At 39.8% G+C, this 26127-nt stretch overlaps 1 protein-coding gene across 1 annotated transcript; it reads left to right on the top strand.

The window, feature by feature from the left end:
* Positions 1-9992: 9992 nt before the first annotated feature.
* LOC109070041 (gamma-aminobutyric acid receptor subunit rho-1-like) lies at positions 9993-21685 on the top strand. Its single transcript, XM_019086642.2, has 10 exons — positions 9993-10482; positions 11716-11766; positions 12037-12143; positions 12846-12913; positions 13401-13624; positions 14635-14717; positions 14907-15047; positions 20438-20590; positions 20897-21093; positions 21204-21685. Exons 1-10 carry the CDS (start codon positions 10367-10369, stop codon positions 21498-21500), a joined length of 1437 nt encoding a protein of 478 aa, XP_018942187.2. The 5' UTR covers positions 9993-10366; the 3' UTR covers positions 21501-21685.
* The last annotated feature ends 4442 nt before the right edge of the window (positions 21686-26127 follow it).

Genomic DNA, 26127 nt, shown 5'->3' with positions numbered 1-26127 from the left:
GGAAGTAATCAGAAGAACAGAAACAGGTGGGGAGTAATCAATTAACTACACAAAAAAAGGAACATGACCAAACAAGGAAAACTCAAAAGGAACAGGAGAACAGAAGTCCATGACTGTGACAGCGTGTGTGTGTGAGTGTATATATATATATATGTATATATATACATATATATAATATATATATATATATATATATATATATATATATATATATATATATATATATATATATATATATACATATATATACTGTTAAATAACAAAATATAATGCATAAGAGCCTTTGTGTAAAGGTCTTTCTTTTAATTTTTAATGCATAGACTGTAGCCTAAGACTATCCCACATCTTGAAATTTACTCACTGTAAATTTTCTTATGATTTTTAAGGATGTTACAATGTTATTTTATAATGTTATTGGTGGTTTACTTTGTCCTTTCATCTCCATTTACAAACCAGTTTGCAATCTGTCCCTTTGCGCCACCTGGCGGCAGTTTCGCGAATGATTGCAACGTGGCTGACTTGCAGTTAATGCCACGGCCCTGCGGCAGCGGTACATGCGGCGGTAATACCCTTCTGGTTGTCCACCTACTGTATAAGGAGATACCACCTAACATTTGGGAGATCTCCTTGCAAGGAACTCTCGGCTTTATTCTCCTTGAAATAAAGTATTTTCTTCTGGAAACAAAACCCCAGACTGAGTGTGATTTTTCAGATCAGCGCCAGATGACACTACACCCTCCCTGGGCATACTTGAGGATCTGGAGCCCTCCCTGGGCTTAACAAGGAATCAGGAGCCCTCCCTGGGCTTAACTGGGGGTCAGGAGTCCTCCCTGGACTAAACGGGGAATCAGGAGCCCTCCCTGGGCTAAACGGGTAATCAGGAGCCCTCCATGGGCTAAATGGGGAATCAGGAGCCCACCCTGGGCTTAACGGGGGATCTGGAGCCCTCCATAGGCTATACTGGGGCACAGGAGCCCTCCCTGGGCTATACTCGGGAACAGGGGCCCACCCTGGGCTGAACTCGGAATCAGGAGCCCTCCCTAGGCTCAACTCGGGATCAGGAGCCCTACCTGGGCTTAACGGGGGATCTGGAGCCCTCCCTGGGCTATACTCGGGAACAGGGGCCCATCCTGGGTTTAACTCGGGAACAGGGGCCCATCCTGGGTTTAACTCGGGAACAGGAGCCCATCCTGGGCTTAACTCGGGAACTGGACCGACACTGAAGTGAACTCTGGGCCGACACCCTTCTCCTCATCCCTAGTTTCCTTTTCTGGATCGGGGGGAAAAGGTGTGAATTCACAAATTCTAAAAATTCAATTCTGGGTGTAGAAATAGGCTTGGTGCAGGGGAAAGAAACAGGCAGGAAACACTCACTCTCTCAATCTATCAGGGCTCCAAGTCATCCTCTAACACTCCAACAGCATTTCCTCAGGGATAGACGATGTAACCAGGTCACACACCTGGTAAGACACTCCGTTGAGCTTAGGCTCTGAGGCAATATATTGTTCAGGTGTCAACACTGGTTCTAGCATCACAGCAGACTCAAGGTCAGTGTCTGCGGTGAGCCCAGGCATTTATTCCCCTGGGGGATGATTTCCGCTGCGTGGACTGTGGTGTTGTGATCCTCTCCATCTCACCAAGGAGGATCTGCAATGAAACAGGATCCAGTCCAGGTACTCCGTGAATGTCCCGCCAGAGTTATCTCTGGGCAGACGTGCTTTTATTCGTGGAATCAAACCTGCCCAGAAAAACATGCAGAGGCTGGTGTCGTTGACAAGATGTTGAAGCTCCAAAAACCACCTACATATCTTAAGAGTCTGTTCTTCTGTCAGCAAAATTTTGAAACATGGATGAAAAATAAATAGGATAAAAGGGCAGCAGTCCATTTGTTATGAGGGAACAACTAAAGGCGAGCGTAGTGAATCCAAGGGTAGTTTATTGCAGAACGCCCTTGGCAACAAGAGAACAGACTTGGCATAACAGAACCATGAACTAACCGACAGAGGTTAAAGGAACAAAGCAAAAAAATGAACAAACTCAACAAGAATTTAATAACCAGACTTAAGGGCATAAGACAGAGGTTAAAGGAACAAAGCTAAACAATGGACAATGGCAACAAGAGAGCTGTATACCAAACGAAATGGTTCCCATGAGACAATCCAACAAAATTAAAAAAAAACATCCCATGAGACAATCCAACCAATGTGAAACAAGACACATGACTAAAACAACCAATTACAACATGACACATTGAACAAAGGAACCAATAATGCTTCTAAGGAGTTATTCACCATTAAACAAGAGGAAGAAGAAGGAACCAATGGCTGGATCACATGAGGGCAACGGAAACACATGACATGACAGAAACCAAGTCTATCCCTGCATTCCATTTGGAAGGGCTCATCCCTATGCCCTAATCCTTTAAAAGGGTTAACCCTCCGGAGTGAGAACTCCGAAGGTTTGAAGGGTGTAGGGGACCTAACAACTGTTTCTTGAAGCGCCCTTCTGCATCATCATTACGTGCCCACACGGAGGTGCCATCATCATGCAAAGATTCTGCGCAAAGGATCATGGGAGCCCGAAGTGTCCATCAGTTGTACCCTTCAAAATCCTTAATTACAAAGGGCCCTATGAAGTGGCCAGTTTTGAGCACTTCAGTTTGTAATCAACCCTACATGGATACTGTGATCTTAACACATGGAATGGAAATGTGAAAAACTTAAACAATCAAAAAACACAAAGAATGGAAAAGGGGAGAACATAAACAGAAACAAGGGAATTCAAAACCAAAACAGAACATATACAGTACGTGACATAAATGTGCAGGAGGGACAAGGTCAAAATGGGACAAAACAGAACCATGATACAGTACCTAGTAAGACATAAATGTGACATTACACCCCACTCCTCCAAGGCGGTACCAGATCCGGGTCCCATGGCGGAGCGGGCAGCATGGGGAGCCATGGCCAAGCTGGCAGTTCAGGATGGGGAGCCATGGCCAAGCTGGCAGTTCAGGAGGCCCATAGCCCCCCCCCCACCCAAAAGACATTATTTTTGGGGAAATTTTGCCCCCTGAGGCCCTCAATGGGCCTGATGGGGGACCAGCGAGCCTCCTTGGGCTGGACATGGGAACTGGAGAACATGCTGTAGCGGACTCATGGGCTCGAGCTGACACTGATCGGACTAATGTAATAGCTGGGTCCACAACCTTGGCTCCCAGGTCTGCACAGTTAGATGCCCACTTACGTACAGGGCTAGATGCCACTTCTACGAGCTCGATTTCCCCAGAATAGAGCAGCGGAGGTCAACACATCCATTAAGCGGTTTTGTGGAGGTTACTCTGAAGGTGCGAGGTGAACACTGGTTCTAGCCACAGATTATGACTTATCTATAACTTCTTCCACTTCAAACTTATAAATAACTTCTTCCAACTCAAAATTTTTAAACCGTTTAAATAGGGGAAGTCGTGGCCTAGTGGTTAGAGAGTTTGACTCCTAACCCTAGGATTGTTGCTTTAGGATTGAGCCTCGGGCCGGCAATACCAAGACTGAGGTGCCCTTGAGCAAGGGCATGTAACCATGCAGCCATCAGCTACAGTATCCCATCAGACAGTGCACTATAGATCCCCTGAGGAACAGTTCCACTCATTCTCTACTATAGGAGAGGAAGTGAAGAAGTGTATAAACTTGTTAAATCATCTAAACCAACAACATGTATGTTAGACCCTATTCCATCTAAGCTCCTAAAAGAGGTTGCTTCCAGAAGTCATAGATCCTCTTACTGACTATTGAATTAAGGATTCCTCATTGTTTCTTAGGGTATGTCCCCAAAACCTTCAAACTGGCTGTTATTAAGAATCTCATCAAAAAACCACAACTTGACACCAAAGAACTAGTTAATTATAGACCGATCTCGAATCTCCCTTTTCTTTCCAAGATACTAAAAAAAAGTTAGTATCCTCAGAATTATATTCCTTCTTAGAGAAAAAATGGCATCTGTGAGGATTTCCAGTCAGGATTTTTTAGACCGGAATTGAAAATATCTTACATTTGCATCATAGTACTGAGACCTGCTCTCCTTAGAGTTCTACAAATGACCTGGTCTTATCATCTGATCGTGGTTTGTATCTCTCTATAAGTGCTATTGGATCTTAGTGCTGCGTTCGACACTATTGACCCCACTATTATTTTGCATAGACTAGAACACTTTGTTGGCATTAATGGACAGTGCATTAGCATGGTTTAAATCGTACTTTATATGACCGCCATCAATTCGTAGCAGTGAATGAAGAGGTATCATATCGATCAAAAGTGCAGTATGGGGAGTACCGCAAGGCTCAGTTCACTAGGACCGGTACTCTTCACGCTTTACATGTTACCCTTGGGGCAAATGCATATCATGAGGAAACACGGTGTTAGCTTTCACTGTTATGCTGATGATACTCAGCTCTATATTTTCTTCGTGGCCCCGGCGAAACATACCAATTTGAAAAACTAACGGAATGCATAGTCGATATAAAAAACTGGATGACAAGTAATTTTCTTACTGCTAAATTCTGAAAAAAAAACAGAGGTGTTTCCTTAAATCATTATAGGGTCTAAAATGACCTAGAACGCTGTCTAAGCCTTGATGGCTTGCTCTGTCAATTCTTCGTCATCAGTTAGGAACCTAGGTGTGCTATTTGATAGCAACCTTTCCTTAGAAAGCCACGTTTCTAGCATTTTGTAAAACTGCAAAAAATTTTGTCCATCTCAAAAATATATCTACTTACTGCCTATGCTCTCAATGTCAAATGCCTGAAATGTGGTACAATACTCCATGCGTTTTATGACCTCAAGGTTAGACACTATTGTAATGCCCTATTGGGTGGTTGTTCTGCACGCTTAGTAAACAAACTCCAGTTAGTCCAAAATGCAGCAGCTAGAGTTCTTACTAGAACCAGGAAGTACGATCATATTAGCCCTTTCCTGTCAACACTGCACTGGCTCCCTATCAAACATCGTATAGATTTTAAAATCTTGCTTATTACTTATAAAGCCCTGAATGGTTTTTAGCACCTCAGTATTTGAAAACTAACGAACTCTTGTTACATTATAGTCCTCCACGTCCGCTCCTGTTCTCAAAACTCTGGTAATTTGATAATACCTAGAATATCAAAGGTCAAACTGCGAGCGGCAGATCCTTCTCCTATTTAGCGCCCAAACTCTGGAATAATCTACCTAACATTGGTCGCACCTTTCCTTAGAAAGCAACACTCTTGCATTTTTAAATCTATTTTTCCATCTAAAGACCCATCTCTTTAACCTAGCTCTACACAAATAGACATACTAATACACTTCTAATATCCAAATCCATTAAATTGGATTTTGTTCTGCACGGCTTAGCATTAATTAGGTAAACCGAACCAGGCACACTTCCCATAACACCCGATGTACTTGGCTACCTATCAAACATAGATAGAATGGTCATCTACTTATTACTTATATTAGTCCTGTTTCGCTCTCTCCAGACTTATTCCTTTGAACCAATCTTGTCACCGTATTGTCCACCACGTCCGCTCCTGTATCCCCTAGAAAGGACCTCTACAGCCCTGAAAGACAGCGGAGACATCCATGGCAGAGATGGTGGATCAGCACCTAGAAAGGACCTCTACAGCCCTGAAAGACAGCGGAGACCAGGACTAGAGCCCCAGATACAGATCCCCTTTAAAGACCTTGTCTCCGCGACCACCGGGACAAGACCACAGGAAACAGATGATTCTTCTGCACAATCTGACTTTGCTGCAGCCTGGAATTGAACTGCTGGTTTCGTCTGGTCAGAGGAGAACTGGCCCCCCAACTGAGCCTGGTTTCTCCCAAGATTTTTTTCTCCATTCTCTCACTGATGGAGTTTTGGTTCCTTGCCGCTGTCGCCTCTGGCTTGCTTAGTTGGGGACACTTCATTTACAGCAATATCGTTGACTTGATTGCAAATTATTGCACAGATACTATTTAAACTGAACTGAGCTGCATGATGACATCACTGAATTCAATGATGACCTGCCTTTAACTGTCATTTTGCATTATTGACACTGTTTTCCTAATTAATGTTTTTCAGTTGCTTTGACGCAATCTTTTTTGTTTAAAGCGCTATATAAATAAAGATGACTTGACCGAACCCCAAACTGCTCCCCAGGCGCCGCAGCATAAATGGCTGCCAACTGCTCCGGGCGTGTGTTCACGGTGTGTGTGTGTTCACTTTTGATGGGTTTAAATGCAGAGCACGAATTCTGAGTATGGGTTAATATTGCTGTATGTCACTTCACTTCAAATAGAGGATGAGATTAATCATCTCAACCAGGGTGAATTCACATGCTGGATAACTGTAACAAATGGTATTCTCATCCAGCCCCAACTGAAACACGGCACCGAGAGTGGCATCGGGTGAGCTCCCCCGATGCGAGAGCTTTATAAACTCCTCGACATACCTCTCCAAAGGACGGTTGCCCTGTCAAAGGTCCCATAGGCACTCCTCAGCCCAGTTAGTGTTGCTCGGTTCAGTCATCTCATTTATGGTCTTGCTTTTTGGCACAATGTGGGTTAGATGAGGCACACAGCAAAGGGTTAATCCAAAGGTGAGACTTTAAATAACAATCCAAGAGTTTAACACTGATAAACATAGGAATAAAACACCACAAAATAACTTTAAAGCAAGACAGGGGAACTGAGGAAAACACTGGGTATAAAAACACCGGGGGCAGCTGTGGCCTAATGGTTAGAGAATTGGACTTGTAACCAGAAGGTCGCAGGTTCGAGTCTCGGTGCTGACAGGAGTTGTAGGTAGGTGGGTGGGGGGTTAATATCTCTTCCACCCTCAATACTCATGGCTGAAGTGCCCTTGAGCAAGGCACTAAACCCCCAGTTGCTCCCCGGGCACTGAATATAGCTGCCCACTGCTCCGGGTGTGTGTTCACGGTGTGTTCACTTCTCACTGCTGTGTGTGTGCACTTGGATGGGTTAAATGCAGAGCACCAATTCCGAGTATGGGTTACCATACTTAACAAATGTCACAACATTTTTCACATGGAACCTGATTAAGGAGAACTGAAACAGGTGGAGAACTAAATCAAAACAAGTGAACAGAAAAGACTAACTAGGGACCAATGGAAAACTGGGTCAAGGCAGGATCAACAGAAATGCAGGGAATTCAAAACCAAAACAGAACATGTACGTGACATAAATGTGACATTATGAAACAAGCATGCATCACTGAAAAGCAACCTTGCTTTGATATGAGATATTATTAAGTGTTCCCTTGGACAAAACCAGCTCCTTTTCTTCAACAAAACATTTTTATCCATTTTATAGCATATGAATTATTGAACTCTTCTCTGAGGACACATTTTAGCTGTAGTGAGAAGACAATAAGTGTCATATATTTTATATAATAATGATCAAATTAAATTGGAGGGGATAATTGTGTTAAATACATTATATTATTAATCCCTTATCATATTTACAATTGAAAATATTTACATTTTTAAACCTAATAGCAGTTACTGAACATGTTTTGTCCCATGTCTCAAGAATCAGTGACTGTCTAAAACACACACTGAAGGTTTGGCTTTGAGGATCATTGATCAGAAAATGAGGAAGTCTGAGCTGGCGCTGTGATCGTATCTCCATTCCTCAATTTCTGGTCAAGTTGGGTTTATTTGTATAGCGCTATAACCACCATCCACTACAGAGGCACATAGCTATATACTGTATGTGAAAATCAGGAGGGGCCTACCATTTTACACTAATCTTAGTGTATCTCCCAGTGCATTGTCACAGACTACAAAGACTGAATTTTACGTTTTTATACCTTTTATAAATTATATAGAGTTTTAGACACGAAAGAGAATGACTTGATTGAAAACCAGTACAGTACTTCACATCTATACCCACAGATTGTTTACAGAATAATGAGAATTAATACAACAAAGAAAGGATGGTAACTAGGAATCTTCAGAGTTCAGTGTGTTCCAGTAAATGTTTGCATTTCCAAATACAGTTCCATTGATGATGAGTGGAAAAAGAAACCCCTACACAAAAAATAGCAATAAGTCCTTAAAGTGCTCTTCAGGTAATCCCAACAAAAAAAGGCCCAGAGAGTCAAGTCTTTGTACTCAGGATATATGATAATCCACAAGGCAATATGCCGCAGACAATCCATTGAGAAGAGTCTTCTTGGCATCCGTGAAAGTAGAGCCTTTGCAACTCATGTAGATTCAACACCAGATACAAAGTAATATTTAAAAAAGTCCATCTACAAAAAACACAAACCTGCATTAGAAAGCCCACACTTAAAGTATGCAGATCAAGTAAAAAAAAAAAAAAAATCAAGATCAAGCAGATCAAATGCAAATGAGATCATGAGGAGAAACAAAACTTGCAAGACTGAACAGGAAACAGCATTTCTCAATCAGGACTCCAATAAAATTTGCAGAGGTGCGAGGGTAATACCATGCTTCCCTCTTCCAAACAAATCTAACTTATATGCCTTGTCCAAATACCCACACTTGCGATCTTTGCACTTGATCACTTGACTACTTATATGACGTATTTCCTGTATTTGGCCCAAGTTTTCAAGTGAGGATGAAGACCACAAGTGTGTGTACAACTTTTCATTACCTGATGGGACGCACTTTAATTTCTGGTGCTTCTAATTAAGTGATAAATAGCAGTTGCAAATGATGTACAGATATAGGCTATTCACCTTTGCACCAACAAAATGTGTAGCACTTTGTTTTACTACCAAATTATATGTAATATCTAATTATTATTAATATTTAACTTACATTGGAAAGGTTTCTGTGACCTATCGCAATCTTGGCAAAAAAGTCTCGCGATTTATTTCCACAACATGATGCATGGTACAATAAACCAAGAATACAATACTGTACCAGAACACAATACAATATAGATATAATATACATTAAGGGCATTGGCTTTGCTTTTTTTTAGTTAAGACACTTATAGTCTTTAATCACTTACTCCCTCTAAACCTTCCAAAACATCAATTCAGTCAACATGAGTTTGTTTGTACTCTCCTACCTGGTTAAATTACTTGGGGTTTAAGCTTTCCATCGTCCCCTAGTGGAGAGTAGGAAAAAAAAATAGTAACAGCTAGCCCTGTTACAGTGCTTTTCACAATATCACTTCAAAGCAGCTTTACAGATTATAGCTGACACAGATATTGTGGTATGTACTAATAATGTATGTGAAAAATAATTACTTATTTTGTGGTGTAAATCCATAATCCTTTTTTGGTGCTTTAGTCACCCAGTGAACAAAACAAAGGCAACTCGGACACACACACACACACACAAAAATCAATTTTGGTGTTATACAGGAGGCACCAGCCGACACTAGATAATTAATCATTAAGTAACGTCAGTCACTTGGCAAAGACTGTGATTGTGCTCATCAGATATATATATATATAGTAGGAGCATCAAAACATCCGACTGGATCCCGAAGGATCTGGGGACAGAATCCCACAGGTGAGAAAGAAAACAAAAAGACTAACATTACTGTAGATGCCACTGGTTTCTTCATTTAGTGATACTGTTATAAAATTTTGCTCAGCTCATGAAATGGATTTGTTGAGGAAGAGGAGCGCCACGAGTTTGCCACTCGGTTGACTAAATGGTTAAAGGGTTAAATGTACTGTAAGCGTCTACTCAGTGACTCTTCCCTTACTTTTCTCTGTGATGTTTAGGATTATCACCTGCTTTTTCATTTCATAATTCCACAGCAACTGCTCTGCCATTATTTTCTTCTGCCTGCCATGCATCAGTCCTTGCAATTACTAGAAGTAAATTACAGCTACATATTTACCTAGATATTTGGGATTGTAGTAGTGATGTTCAGTTTAATGACAAAAATATGCTTCCTTCCTTTTATCAGAAAACCAGTAAAATGTGTGTTTTACTGGAGACACACAGTCTCTGTGGAGGGAATGTCTCAGCTGTGTTTTCAGAGGCTCAAGTGTCTCTCTCATCAGCAGCATCTGTGTGTCTGTCTGTCTGTCTGTCTGTCTGCGCAGCATCCTCACGAATGACCTCAGCAGAGAAATGCAGAGCACAGTATCATTAGGAGAATTGGTTTGGGGCGGCGCTTCATGAGCAGAGCGCATCCACCACTGGAGGGATCAAATCTGTGCCATCTGACGCTCAAGGATTTATGGGTTTAGTCAAAATTGCTTTTCCCAGTGTGGAGATTAAGCTGTGTGTGATGTTAACAGGACAGACGTCCGTGTCTGCTCAGGCTGCATCACTAAAGAAAGGATTGAGGCTCGTTCCGGCTGCAGAGCGTCGAGGATGTGAACACTGAACAGGGATATGAGCACCATGCAGCTGGAGACTGTGTTTGTGTTCATCTGCATCTGTCTGGTGGGCGCTGCCGGAAGATCGGCCCACAAAAGAGGTCACAGACCGGAGCCCTACAAGCAAAGCAGGTAATAATCCTGTTGTGAATGTGGCCTGTTGAGTGCAAAGGAATGAAATCAGCTCTGATATGAAATAGAGTTGTACTTTCTTCCATCAAGAAACAGTGCATAGAACATAGAAAACAGATAAGTCTCAAAATGAGGATGTTTTGTTGTCTGTTTAAATCTGATGATCTTCTGTCTGCCTGCTTGTTTAATGCAGGATTTCATATCAGTGTTTAAAGCTTCACTTTCACTCTTGTGAGTCTTACTCTTCTCACGTGTCCAGAAGGCACTAGAAGGGCATCATCCCTTAAATGTTGGTAATCAGACAGCATATGCTGTTTTCCTGGGAGTTTCTTATCAGCGACCCTTGTCAAGTTCAGTGGCTGTAAACCTTTTAAATCGGTTTGATACCAAAGCTTCAAGCAGTTTCTATTAAAACATCCTCATCTCAGTCAAATGTATCTCACTTTACACACACTCCTAAAAATAACGGTTCCAAAAGGGGGTTTTGCAGAGATGCCATATATATGCCATATTTTTAGTCCCCCTCCTTTTGTGCAAGGGAAGGTTTCCATGGATGTTTATGGACCCATCGATGCCAATGACCAAACTTTATTTGTAAGAGTGTATGATCTCCCTGTGTCCGGATCCGGCATGTGATTGTCATGATGTCAGACGAGTGTTGTGTCGTGGCAGTGGTGGAGACACACTGCTGGTTTGTTCTGGAGAACAGAGGATTTCTGCTGAGCGGATTATTAACCAGCTGCCTGTGAGCAGCTACAACCAGCAACATCACATCAAACATCTCTTCACGCTCACGGCTTCTCAGCTGTCATCTGCACATAATGATGAGCATGGTGTGTTGGATCTGAGTTGAAGACAAAAGATGCTTTGAAACAGCTCAGATGTATGTGTTGCACAGTCAGGAAATATGCTGTACAACCCAAGCTGGAAAAGATCAAAAAGTACAGATATCTGCTGCATTAAAGCAAACACTGAAGAAACGGCCTCACAAATGTACAATAACACAGATGAAGTGCATCACTCGTCAAACATCCCTGTCTGTTTGTGTGCTCGGTTGTTAAATATTTTGTCAAATGTGAGCAATACAAGTGCAGTACAATCAGCTCCATTGAAAAGCTGCGATCATGTTTACATGCACTCCACCGAATCAGTGCAGAAATGCAGGAGAAAGGTGTGCAGATCCTGTTGATTGCTGATATGACCGAATTTCATTTCATTCTCTTTATCTTGTAGATTAAGGAGAGAAACGACACGAGTGGATGGAGGAAACCACAAGTCTGGCAGGTACAACATAATTCAATTTGGATCTTTATCTCACAGTCTTTTGTTAGTATTTCTATTAAAAGACTTTATGGTTTTATGGTGTAAATGGGATTTAATTTTTTTTCTTTTTTTTTATTATTTTTTTTGCAGCTGAGAAGAAAAGAAATTTAACTTATAAGATCATAATCTATAATTGCCATACTCTGTTGGATGTATCTTTTGAAGCGTCTCTTTGAGTCAATTGATTACACAGAGCTTTGTCTAATAGTTCTACTCTTATTGTCATTGTAGCCCAATCTTCAGAAGAAGTCCAGATATGACAAAGTCTCCTATGACCAAATCTGAGCAGCTGTTGAGGATAGATGACCATGATTTTACAATGAGACCAGCATTTGGAGGTGAGCATGAGCCACACATAACATCCAGAGATCTGCAGTGATTGCATGGACTTGTGTAGTTTATGGTTTGACGGATAACACACTGCAGACGTTTGATGCAAAACAGAATGTTTGGCTTGCCATTATCTTCTGTATTTATGGATGCTTTTAGTTGCTTAGTTCATGTTATGCTGTCCAACTCTACCTAAAACAATAGACACACATTTATGCATTTGTCAGGCTCTTTAGTTCAAAGGTATGCATTTTTATCAGGAATCAAAGCCACCGTGATGCTGCATGTTAAAAACACCCTCTTAATCCAGCTTCACAAGGCATTTCTATTGCAGAGAAGAGCATGAGTTTCTTTATGACGGAGGCATCATAACTGACCGTTGATAACATTACAACACTCTTTTCATGAGCTCTTCGGCTTTGGCTTGTCGTGTGCGTGTAGGAAAAGAAAAAACAGAGCCGGGTGACCAGATGTGAGATGGTCGTGACCCACTTGTGTTTGAGCGCTTGTGTCACAGACGATAGTGAGCCTGAGCTAAAATAGGACACAGATACTGCAGCGTTAAATCCCGTCTGCACACAGAAAGAGAGTGCTGCGATACTGCAACATCTCATGATAATGATATATGCTTTCATTTTAATGAATAAAAATATAACCAACACAAGTGAGGAGCGAAAACACAATTTTTGCTTTTGACTGTCCACAAACAGGACCTCCGATTCCAGTAGGTGTGGATGTCCAAGTTGAAAGCCTCGACACCATCTCTGAGGCGGACATGGTGAGCGCTTGTTTAAGAGCATACTATTATTATTGTTATTGTGAGTCCTTTGTCAATCCTTTGAATCGACAGACATATTCACCGAAAGGAATCGGCTCATTCACTACATCGCTATCACTGTGTGTTGATTTCTACAGTTTAAAATAACAAGGATTGATATGGTTTTATGAAATGGAGTAGTAGTAAAAATACTGTTACTGTCTGTCACTGGTCAAATAAAATTCTTGGGATTGTAACTACCGTATATTTTGGGACTCTTATTTTTACTAAAGAAAATAGTAGCTAATGTAATCAAATCAGTTGCGAGTCATGTTTAAAGTCTTATTTCCTACAGCACTCTGTTGTTTAGTGGTTATTAATCATTAAATGTAACACTGATGTCATAATGCTTTGCGTCATGGCTCACCTGTGGTAAACAACCTCAAGTGACTCTAACATCTGCTGCTTTAACTCTCCTCGGTTTTTACCATCTGGTGTTTCTCCTCAGGATTTTACCATGACCCTGTATTTGAGACATTACTGGAAAGACGAGCGTTTGTCCTTCCCCAGCACCAATAATCAAAGCATGACGTTCGACAGCCGGCTGGTGAAGAAGATCTGGGTGCCAGACATGTTCTTCGTTCATTCCAAAAGATCTTTCATCCACGACACGACAACAGACAACTTGATGCTACGAGTGTATCCCGATGGAAACGTCCTCTACAGTCTGAGGTGAACGCTTTCATTTCAGTCTGACTCAAACAGTCACAGATGTTTATGGTCTCAGTCAATGAAGAGACTCTCTAATCATCTCATTCCTTCTCACCCAATGCGCTCTTACCAAAAGTTACCACAAAAGCAGTCATAAGGTAAAAATTTTTGAAATTGAGATTTATACATCAATAAAAGTTGAATAAATAAGCTTTGCATTGATGTATGGTTTGTTAGGAGGACAATATTTGTCTAATATTTGAAAATCTGGAATCTGAGGGTGCAAAAAAATCTAAATATTGAGAAAATCACCTTTAAAGTTGTTCAAATTAAGTTCTTAGCAATGCATATTACTAATCAAAAATTAAGTTTTGAATATATTTACGGTAGGAAATTTACAAAATATCTTCATGGAACATGATCTTTACTTAATATCCTAATGATTTTTGGCATAAAAGAAAAATGGATAATTGATAATTGCAATGTATTGTTGTCTATTGCTACAAATATACCTGTGCTACTTATGACTGCTTCTGTGCTCCAGGGACACATATAGTCTGAGCAGGGCCTACAATTAACACTCGGCAAGCACCAAATGAGGGTAACAGCTGCCGTTGGCCAGTTTAAGAAACAGTGTTACTCATTAGGCCGGTAAATTTTTTATATTAATTCTAACAATGTCTGAAACTGCAGACTGCACTGTAATTCTGTAAATATGTAATCTGATTTGCTGTGTGATTCATAGTAAAGCCCTGTAGTGTTTTCACACGAGCTGCTTGTGATAACAGTGTTTCAGTGTCACGTTCGCAGTAAATGCAAACACTGTGAGTCTGAAAATTTAACACAGTCTTCCAGAAAAAATTGCAATTAGATGTATTTCCCCAATTGTTCTGTCTGTTTTTTTTTTTTATGAAATAATGCACATACAGTTTCATGATCAGTAAAAAATATATATATGTATGGCTGCCACATTTTCTGTCAGCATGCCACTGGACGATGTGGTGAATCATCTGACTGTTGTGTTGTTGTAGAGTGACCGTCACTGCCATGTGTAACATGGACCTGAGTCGATTTCCTCTGGACACACAGACGTGCTCACTGGAGATCGAGAGCTGTACGTACACAAGCACAGCACAGATATATCCATGTTGCCTTCTCTGACATCCATGTGCATATGGTTATGTTGAACTGAAGAAATAAGATGCATGTGGGGCAAATATGCAGAGGCCAAACCTTTTTTCTACCAAAGACGGTGATTTGAACTAGCGGCAGCTGATGTGATGATGAGGTGTTGTTATTTCAGATGCGTACACTGATGACGACCTTATGCTTTACTGGAAGAAGGGCAACGAGTCGCTGAACACCGATGACAAGATTTCTCTGTCCCAGTTTCTCATCCAAAAGTTCCACACCACAACTAAGCTTGCGTTCTACAGCAGCACAGGTAATGCTTCAGTGCTCTCAGATGCTCGTCTGAAATGTTTGTGGAATATTTAGCGCAGATCCTTTAGTGTGACAAACAGGTTTCAGAGTGAAGCGCCACCAAATCCTGTGAAATAGTTGCAGTGACTCTGGACATGTGTCCTAAAGCACAGATGTTCTTGGTTTTCATCACTGGACAAAGCTCATCTGCAGTGTGAATTGCTTCTGCTCTTGTTCTGCCTGAATACTGAGGTTTGCTGGGAAATGCCCTGGTGATTCTGCTGTTCAGGTGAAGGTTGTTGGTCTGAAAGTCACTGTGATGGTGTCACTCATTTCACTGACCGACACAGACCCAGAGATTCAGGCCACCGGAGAGCGAGAGGACTGACTGAAGATGGGCTCGGGATCATCTACAGCTGGAGCCTGGAGCAGGAGCTGAGCATCTGGCCTCAGTTCATATTAGTCGAATGCACACTGCTGTCACAGAAGGGTTTTTCATTCTTTAAAAGGGTCATATGATGTTGCTAAAAAGAACATTATTTTGTGTATTTGGTGTAGTGAAATTGGTTTATGCGGTTTAAGTTTTAAAAAACACATTATTTTCCACACACTATACATTATTGTTGCTCCTCTATGCCCCGCCTTCTGAAATGCTTCGATTTTACAAAGCTCATCATTCTGAAAAGCGAGGTGTGCTCTAATTGTCCAGCTATCCAGTGCATTGTGATTGGCTGAATACCTCGAGCGTTTGACGGAAATGTCACGGCCCTTACTATACTGTGATGCCATGTGTCCCGGAGAGCCAAGACAAAAACATTAAAACCCATTGTAAATGAGACATTTGTTGCATCCAGTAGGGACATAATTACGGATTATAATGACAATACCAGCGGTTCTCAATTCCAGTCCTCGTGCCCCCCAGCTCTGCATATTTTGCACATCTCTCTTTGTTTACACACCTGATTCAAGTAAACAGTTCATTAGAAGTGAGCTCTGTGCATGAACTGTGTTCCCTGACATGTTCCCTACACAATGTTCATTGCTCCCTACTCCCTGAGCAGGGGAAATCTGTTGAAGTTTACTTCACTTCGGAACATTCATTCACGGATTTGCGCTGCACAACGTCTTCACACACGGACAAGTGTGGCATCATACACCTCTGTAAATAAATACAATTTAAATTCATGTTGCGCACACTTCAATGCACTTTGAATGGAACATATACATTTGCTTCAAACTGGAATCATGGCAGAATATCCAGTGATGTCCACTTCACAGGGCACTTACGTTTGAATAGAACAAACGTCTGAAACATAAGAGAAACATACAAAATGTGCAGAGCAGGGGGCGCGAGAACTGGAAATAAAAACATCTGACTTATACTGTCTTTTTACACATTGCTTTGCTTAGCCGTGTAAACATAAAACCCTGTCTGCATTTGTGATTGGAGAAACAACAAACAAGAAGCGCTACTCTACACTGCTCAAAACTCGCATTTGTATCATTAGTGGCAAATCCTTTACATATGTAAACGTACTTACAGTCTGTGAGTCAGAACAGCCAGCATTGTAGTATACTCTCCCAGGATAAGGAAGAAGAAGAAGAATTTTTATTTATATAGTGCCTTTCCATAGCTCAAAGTCACTTTACATAGTGCTAAACAAAACATTTGCACACCCATATACACAATACAAACACATAAGGCAACATAAAGCCACATTATCCAAAATACATATTAAAAAGATACGTTTTTAGCTGAATGTAGACAAAGATAATTTCGGAGCATTTACACTAAATGACCTACCACCAACAGCGGACAGCCGAAAGCGAGAAATGGACAAAATATCAAGATCAGATGATCTGAGAGACCAGGCAGGAGAATAGCAGTACAGTAGGTCAGAAAGATATGGTGGCGCAAGTCCATTTGATGCCTTAAACATTAGAAATAATATCTTAAAGTGAATACATGATGCCACAGGTAGCCAGTGAAGATCATGCAGTAGAGGAGTAATTTGAGCAGAACTCCTGGTGGAGGTGAGAACTCTTGCTGCATGAGTTTTGAACATACTGTAACCTTGCAATATGTTTTTTAGGCAGACAAAGAAATAGAACATTGCAATAATCCAGACGTGATGCGATTAATGCATGAATTAAGATATCAGCATCAGCTAGAGTTAGAGAAGTTCGAAGACGTGCAATATTACGAAGATGGAAAAAAAGAGGTTTTAACAACAGAAGAAATATGAGAGGCAAAAGATAGAGATGAGTCAAATAAGACACCAAGATTACGGAGAGATAAAGCAGGTTTAACATGAACCCCGTCAATTTCAAAGGACAGGTCAATCCTTTTGACTGAAGTAGCAAAGCCAATCATCAATATTTCAGGTTTGGTTTTATTTAGTTGAAGGTAATTCAAGGACATCCAATGCTTGATATCCCTGATGCATGCAGTAAGTGAGTCAGGCAGTGATGAAATTGAAGTCCATGCATGCATATGATGTCACCAAGTGGATATATATAAATGATAAACAGAAGTGGACCAAGAACTGAAACTTTGAGGAACACCCTGTGAAACTGGAGCAGTGGCAGATTTATACCCTGTATGGTGATATAATATTTTCTATCACTGATATAGGAAATGAGCCAGGAAAGAGCTGAACCAGTGATACCGATATCAGAAAGGTGAGAGATTAGTATTTCATTGCAGACAGTGTCAAATGCAGAGCATAGATCAAGAAGAATCAAGAGGTTTATTAACCCAGAATCCATGGACATAAGAATGTCATTAACCACACGAAGAAGAGCAGTTTCAGTGCTATGTGATGAACGAAATACTGACTGAAAAGGTTCAAAAAGGCCATTAGCATTTAATTAAGATCTCAAATGTGAAGCCACAACTTTTTCAAGAATTTAACTTAAGAATGGTAAATTTGAGATTGGCCTATAATTGTTCATATCTTGATGGTCAACAACTGTTTATTTAAGTAATCCGATCAACCCAACAATAATTAAACATTTTAGAAAAATGGCAGATGCTATACTACAGTTAATCATATGTGTTATGAAAGGTTCCAACCTCAGGAACACACATCTTAATCAAAAAACAGTAGGTGTAGGATCAATCTGGCAGGATGTAGAATTTGACTTCACAATTAGATCACTTATGTCAGCAGAAGTAGTGAGAGTAAAAAGCACACATTAAGTGAACATTCAGCCGAGTCAGCTGACATTAAGTGAACATTTGAGTCAGTTGTATGAGGGGTGTCTTTGGAAATGGATTCAGTGATAGTCTTCAATTTATCTGAAAAGTAATGAGAAAAGTTATTCAAAAGCACCTCAGAGCCAGAAATAACTTCTTGTGGAGGGTTAGTGAGTTTGTTGACCATAGCAAACAGAGATTTGGAAACAAATAGGCAAGACATAGGAAACAGTCCTCCATAAAATGTGCTGCACACTGCTAATATTTGGGTTAAACTGTTCTGGAACATGAACAAATGTTGTAAATACAACTTAACCACTGATTTCTAGTTGTGTCCTCTTTTGGAAGGCCAAACAAAGTAGTTTTGCTTTCACAAGGAAACACACATCGACTCCACTACATGGCAGCGGCGGCAACAGAGAGAATAAAAGTTACATTTGGGCGGTGTTATGCAAATCTTTCCACATGTGGGGGCGCGTTTAACAGGCCATTTTAGGAGGCCGTGGTTGACTCTTAACTTTTGAGACTTTAGTCTTTGCAACATTACAGATTTTCTTTATGTACCAAGAGCTTGTAACACTGCAAAGAGAAAGAAAAAATTTAAACTGCATCATATGACCCCTTTAACTAGTTTAACTTAAAAAAAATTGCTGTTAATTTTCTGGTAACTTTACAATACGGGTGCACAAATATGCATTAATTCATGCTTAACTTTAGTTGCTAGAAAAATCACGAGTTAAAATGTGACCCTGGACCACAAACCAGTCATAAGGGTAAATTTTTTTTTTTAAATAATCAGGTGGAGGGATGCCGGAAGAACAGTCGCTGGGATGAGTGCTGCTTATACAGGCTTGTAATGATGATTGACAGGACTGAATGATAAAGCTCCTGTGTTTGGACCTTCAAGTTGTTTCATACTGTGCAAATTTGGCACTGCAATGCTCCAGAGCAGGGTTTCATAACCTGGGTAAAAAATGGTGTTCACACGCTTCTAAACTACACATGTTACACATACCTGGGGTTAAAGTGTGGTTTAAAACAATGATAACCCGGGGTTAAGCACAGCATGAAAAGCCCTAGAGAATTTTTTTTCTGGATTCTGGATCCCAAAACAACTTCAACTCTGAACCTGTTGGTGAGAAAAAAGAATCACACCAGCATTCAACTTCTGTCTTTGAAACAGCTTGGAGTTTCTCTGAGTGTTCTTCTGCCTGTACATTTCTGATGAACTCTTCTTCAGTTGTGTCCATTTCATCCTCTTAGTTGTATGGTAGCAATTCTTTACTAATTCTAGTATTTTCTTTCTGGCTCTTGTTATGATGAACTTCTCAGGTATATAAAATACTGCTAAATATGCATGACTTCTATAGCACTGCTTTTGTTGGTACACATATCACTGTACATTTCATGGTTGTTTTCAGTGGTCTTCAATATCACATGTGCTGTTATTTTCCTGTTAGCTGTGGTCTTTAACGTGACCAGCGCTCCAGGAGACGCCAGACACACCAGATCCTGAATTTGTCAGGACTTTTCTGTACTTATTTATATACTTGTTTGTTAAACTTTTATATATAAACATCAGTGCATTATGGCCGTATAATACACTCTGAACTTGCTCATGTTATATTGCTTTATCGAGGTTCTAGCAGTCTAGATCAGTGCTCTGTTCCAAAGGCTAACCAAGATGAAACATCATAAGGAAATGATGTGAAGTATTTATCTTTATATTTATCATTTTATTCACTCAGATGATGTCAATGCATTATGGCAGAAGCATCCACTTCTGCTTCTGTGTTAAGCTCTACTCCCAGTTAAACACACTTGAACCAGCTAGTCAAGGGGAGCAGGACTGGACTGTCTTCTCCACAAAGGATATGTTCAGTACTGGTAGAACTCGCCTCTGTGATTTCCTTATCTTCCCAAACTGTGTTTTTTCTTTATCTAAACTCTCTAATATCAGATGTTTCTGTAAACTGCTGTTGGTGAATCGCTGGCTGATATCCACACAGCAACGCTGCTCATGATTGAAGGCTCAGATCAGCTGACTCTATGTGGTTAAGTGAGTGACATGTGGAATTAGTGCTCTGCATTTATCCGATCCTAAGTGCACACACACAGCAGTGAACACACACACACACACACTGTGAACACACACACACTGTGAACACACACAAGGTGGGCTGTGCACATTAATCCAGATTTGTGTTTTCCAGGCTGGTACAATCGTCTCTACATACACTTCACTCTTCGTCGTCATGTCTTCTTCTTCCTGCTACAAACGTATTTCCCGGCCACGCTGATGGTCATGCTGTCCTGGGTGTCGTTCTGGATCGACCGCAGAGCCGTGCCGGCGAGAGTTCCTCTCGGTAGGATAAAACCGCTCCACATGGACATGATCAAATATAATTAAACATGTACAAATTATGTAAGTGAGTAATTATTCAGTGTATTTTCAGTTTGAAAGGAACAAGCAATGCTGGGATCATGGGTTTGATTCCCAGGGAACGCATGAACGTAATTAAATGTATACTTTAAATGCAATTTAAATTGATCTGAATAAATGTTTAATTTGGACAAAACCCCTCTTAAAAAAATCAGGTCGTGTTCTGTTTGTTCAGCTGTAATAGTCCTCAAAGTCATGTCCATGCACTGAATGCTGCATTCACTCACAGGCATCACGACAGTTCTCACGATGTCCACCATCATCACCGGGGTCAATGCCGCCATGCCCAGAGTCTCCTACATCAAAGCGGTGGACATTTACCTGTGGGTCAGCTTCGTCTTCGTCTTCCTCTCTGTCATCGAGTATGCAGCCGTCAATTACCTGACCACCGTACAGGAGCGCCGAGAGAGGAAGCTCAGGAATCAAGTAAGACCATTGTTTGCTTGTCTCTAATGCTGGTAAATTAAGATGATGAGAAGAGAGTGATGCCGCTGTATCATCTCTGTCTGCCCTGTGTTTATGGCTTGACCTTGCAGTTGCCTTGCACGTGTGGAATAGCAAACCCAGACGGGGACATGATGATGACCACATGCTTCAGCGACGTGGATCCCAGCACAGCAGGGATGTATGGGATGCCTGAGAACGGCGCGAGGCAGGAGCGGATCCTGGCCCAGCTGACCCTCGCCGACAGCCAGAGGACGAGTCGCATGAAGACCCCCCGGGGATACGTCAACGTCTGGATAGACACTCACGCCATAGACAAGTACTCGCGAGTGATCTTTCCCGCCGCGTACACGCTCTTCAACATCATCTACTGGTCCATCTACTGCTAACACCACGGCGGATCTGAGAGAACCAGAACCACTGGGTCTCTCTGCCTTCTTGATACAGGATCTTGAACTCCTCATATTTTTAAGTGTTGCATGTTTTTATTATTTAACAAAAGCAACTACTTGAGCTGAAATATGTGTTTGAATAATCTGTTATTCCTCACGAATAAAAACAAGAAGCCAGAGGACTGATCCGAGAAAAGCTGCCCATTTAGAGACCACACACGACTCCATTTCTCCTTCAAGAATGAGTAAACATTAGTTATTTTAATGCATGTATTTTTTCAGGGACTTCAATCAGTGAAATTCTTTTAATTGTTATTTGCAAAATGGTGTGCTTTTTGGGTTTGTCAGTTTGTGTGTGAATGTACAGCAGTGGTTCTTCACTTGTCTTACACAAAACAACTACGCAACACATAAAAAAAGTTTCCTTACACTTCATGGACATACAGTAACTTTACATGCGGTATGTGAGGATGAAGTCCTCCACTGGTGTTCACATGAACCTTTCTGCACAATATTGGTATTTTCTTTCGATATGTTGAAGGAAAAAACTTTCTAAACAACATCTAGACTATATTTACTAAATTAACTACCTTGATAAATGGTTTTATAATGTAATTTCTCATGTTTAATATTACAAACTGTGCTGTTTTAAGAAAATACATGTTAGGTATGATTAAAAAAGCCATAGTTTATTTTTATGTTTATTTTTATTCAACAGAGGGAAAAACAGACAATGCATGTTGCATGATTTGGCATTGTGCATTACTCATCTGAACATATGGATGATTTTAACTCTTTTAATCCTTCTGAAATAGACGTGACATTTGTTTTTTCTGTTCTTTGGTCTAGTAATCTCTGGTAATCTACACCAGCCTGCTAATGGATCATGCCATTTGTGACATGAACGCTGGGCTCGGAAAAACCTGCATGATGAGCCTCCTGTCCGTTCATCAGACTCTCTCTGGACTGTATGAGTGTTATGAGCTAGCAGATATCCATTACTTGTCCCTACTGAAAAATCCAGCATAAACCAGCATGGATTCCAAGCTGGTTAGTGCTGGTCCAGGCTGGTTTATGCTGATATAGTGCTGTTTTATACTGGTATAGTGCTGGTGTAGCTGGTAGACCAGCATATCCATGCTGTTCTCAAGCAAAATGAAGCTGGTGATGCTGGTTCACCAGCATGGGCTTTATAGGGTTGAGTGTCAGCTGCCCAGCTGTCTGTATGCAAGTAGTGTTTTGGGACATACATAGTTTTTGCTTGCATATTTCTCTATTTAACAATGGTGTAACGGAAAAACAATATGAGTAAAACATATGATTTATTGAAATATATGATGACTTTGTAATTTCTTTTGCTGCATCCAGTTGTCAGTCACTTATTTTAAAAAGTACACATAGTAAAAGGTATGTCAGTGCAGTCAAGACCATGAAATATTATTGAAAATAATGATAGCGTGCACTTTCAGCAATTGCTGAAACCCAACTAAAGGGAACACTAATCACCAAAATGGTAAGAAACTTTAGCAACCTTTGTGCATGTACGATATTAAAGAAATAAAGCCAAAATTGTTTGCAATAAGTGAATATGGTAATTCTGTGTCTTCAGCTTTGTAGCTGTAAAAAGTCGTTGTGTTTCTGCTCACCTCTTCACTTTTATTTTTTCCAGCAAGGGACCAGCAACCAGCATCCCTGTCTGGTCCCAGACAAAACATGCAAAACATACCTTATGCTGGTGACCAGCAATGCTGTATTTTTTTAGCAGGGGTGTCATGTCTCTCATGATCATATTTCCTGACTTATCCCATGGTTTACATCATTGTTGTAGAGTTTTATACATAGCAAAAAACCATAAAGAATGTTCCCCCCTATCTTTTTAAAACCAAATGGTTTCATATCTAATTTTAGTCTGTAATTTTTCATCACATTATTAGACAGAATTTGTGCTCTGCATTTAACCCATCCAAAGTGCACACACACCGTGAACACACACCCGGAGCAGTTGTGGGTTCAGTGCCTTGCTCAAGGACACCTCAGTTGTGGTATTGCCGGCCCGAGACTCGAACCCACAACCTTAGGGTTAGGAGTCAAACTCTCTAACTAGGCCACGATTTCCCCTTTTTTAAAGTAACTAGTAAAGTAACACATTACTTTTTCATTTACAAGAAAATATCTGTGTTACCTTTTCAAATAAGTAACGCCAGTTACTTTGTTTTCCATGTATTGTCTGACAGTTCTCTTTTTGCCATATTGAGAGATATCGGGATTAAGTGCAGAGGCGTTGTGTTCGTTGTGTAAACATGATCTCACTGTAGTTCTAGACTAAATGTCAACATGCATTTACTCATGTCACTTGTATAAAAACAGATTCAGTATTCCTCAAAATCAATAAAAACAGTAAAAAATAAATAAATAAATGCAAACTCAAAATATGACACAAACCAGCAATATTTAATTAAATCAAACCAGCAATAATTTAAAAAACAATATTTAATTGTGTTAACACAAATATGCTTTATGTATTTAATCCCATTTTATTAACCAACGTCTTTGCTACTGACCTTGATCCAACTGATCCAGTGATTCAATTCAACCATACAAATAAGCAAAAATGACCTTAGATAAACATAACGTGTGTGTGTGTGTGTGTGTTTTATTATTATTATTTATTCATTTTTATTGCTGATCGACAATGTTGAGCTTTCTTTCCTTCAGCCCGAGGCTCATTCATTTCACATTTGGTGTTAAGGGGCTTTTACATTTGACATTAAACTGGAAAAAAATAATGTCCAGTGTTTAAAGGCAAGTACGTACGATCATGTGTTGGGGGAATCCCTGACGGAGTGAAGAATGTAAATGCAGATGAGTACATGGGGGATCAGACAGATTATGGTCCTTTAATTACAGTGGGATTTGTTTCTTTAATTGTCTTCAGAATAATTTATTTTGGACTCAATTTACACTGCGTTCCAAATTATTATGCAAGTGATATGTCAATAGGATTTCACTACAATAAAGAGTCAGATTTTTGTTTGTGTTGTTTTTCACATGTTTGGTTTGGTCAATAGTTTGCCAGGTCTTCTTAGGTAAATGGAAACCCTACTTAAAGAGGTTGTTCCAAATTATAAACAAAAATCTGACTCTTTATTGTACCAAAATCCTATTGATATATCACTTGCATAATAATTTGGAACGCAGTGAAATTTCTCTTCTGAATCTAGTACAGGGAATAGCCTTCTGATCCAAGGAATTGGACTAGAAATATTCTCTGCTCCTTTGCACAGAATTCAGTTGGAGTCTGAACTTGTGCATGGAGAACCCTTACCAAAAAGTTATACTTCAAGTTTATTTTATTAAGTATACTTAAGTAAAGTTCAAGTATATTTTTAAGTATACTTTATGTAGCAAGTATACAAATATCCGTGTTTTAGTAGTATACTTGTAAGTGTACTGTTTCAATAATCTTTGGGACTAAATTGGCCCACTTTCTAGTATATAAAAGTATCCTTTTAAGTATACTTTAAGTATAACAGTAGCAAACTTTGAGTACACAACTAGTTTACCTAGTTTGTAGTTTGTACTGCAATTATACTAAAAGTGAACTTAGAGGTATACTGACAGTTTACTAATTAAATACTTTGTACACTTTGAAGTATAGACTCATTAAACTACTAGTTAAGTAGTTTTATACTGCAAGTATACTCATAAGTTTTCTTTAAGTGAACTTTACATCATACTTTAAGTATACTACTATGTCCCTATTTAGGTTTTAATTTGTATATATTTTGTTATATGAATATCTAAACATACAAAACATCCAAAGAAAGAACAGGGTATCTGCTTGTAAACAAAAACATTTTATTCTAGCTTCATGCATTCTTTTTTTAAACACTTTAACGTTGGTAAGTTTCATAAAAAAAATAAAGAAATAACATTTTGAACAAAAAGCATGAATTGGATTCAGAATGATAATCAAAACGTAGATGGAGTCGATCAACACCCCAAAGCTTGACTGTAATTATTACCTCTTCATCGGTCGACATTTTATTCCACAACATTACAGTTTTAATGCTGTTTCATGTCAGATGATCATGTTAGTATCTGTTGTTTCTTTTTCTTCTTCACTTGTGTTTTCTTGGAAATTCTGTACAGATGATGTGTACTTGCGCCCTCTACCGTATAACAATGAAAACACGGATTCTAGGAGCACAAGTATAGTTCAAATATATTTTGACTTTTTGTAAGTATAAGCCAAGTATACTTAAATGTCATTTTAAGTATATTTCTGAGGTGTACATAAATCTCATTTCTGAGAAGTACATAAAAAGTAAACTAAAAGCATACTTTCCTATTTTTAATTTAAAAGTATACTAATAGCACACTTGAATAAACTTCTTTTTCGTAAGGGAAGTTGAGATTGTGTTACGACCTTCGTTACCTGTGGAAGGCGTGGATTTAATTTTAGTAAACAATTTAGCCGGAAACCACGTGTAGCATGCTGTTGTACCTCCTGTTATGAAAACAACTCCAACTCTCCCAGCAAAGACAAATAAAGAAATATTTAACAAAAATAAATAGAATAAAAAAAAAAAAAAAAAATTAAATTAATTAATTTATTACCATA

Source organism: Cyprinus carpio, chromosome B17 (genome assembly GCF_018340385.1).
Source record: "Cyprinus carpio isolate SPL01 chromosome B17, ASM1834038v1, whole genome shotgun sequence".
NCBI lineage: Eukaryota > Metazoa > Chordata > Actinopteri > Cypriniformes > Cyprinidae > Cyprinus > Cyprinus carpio.
Note: the sequence above shows the minus strand (reverse complement) of the source record. Positions and strands in the feature narration are given on the sequence as shown.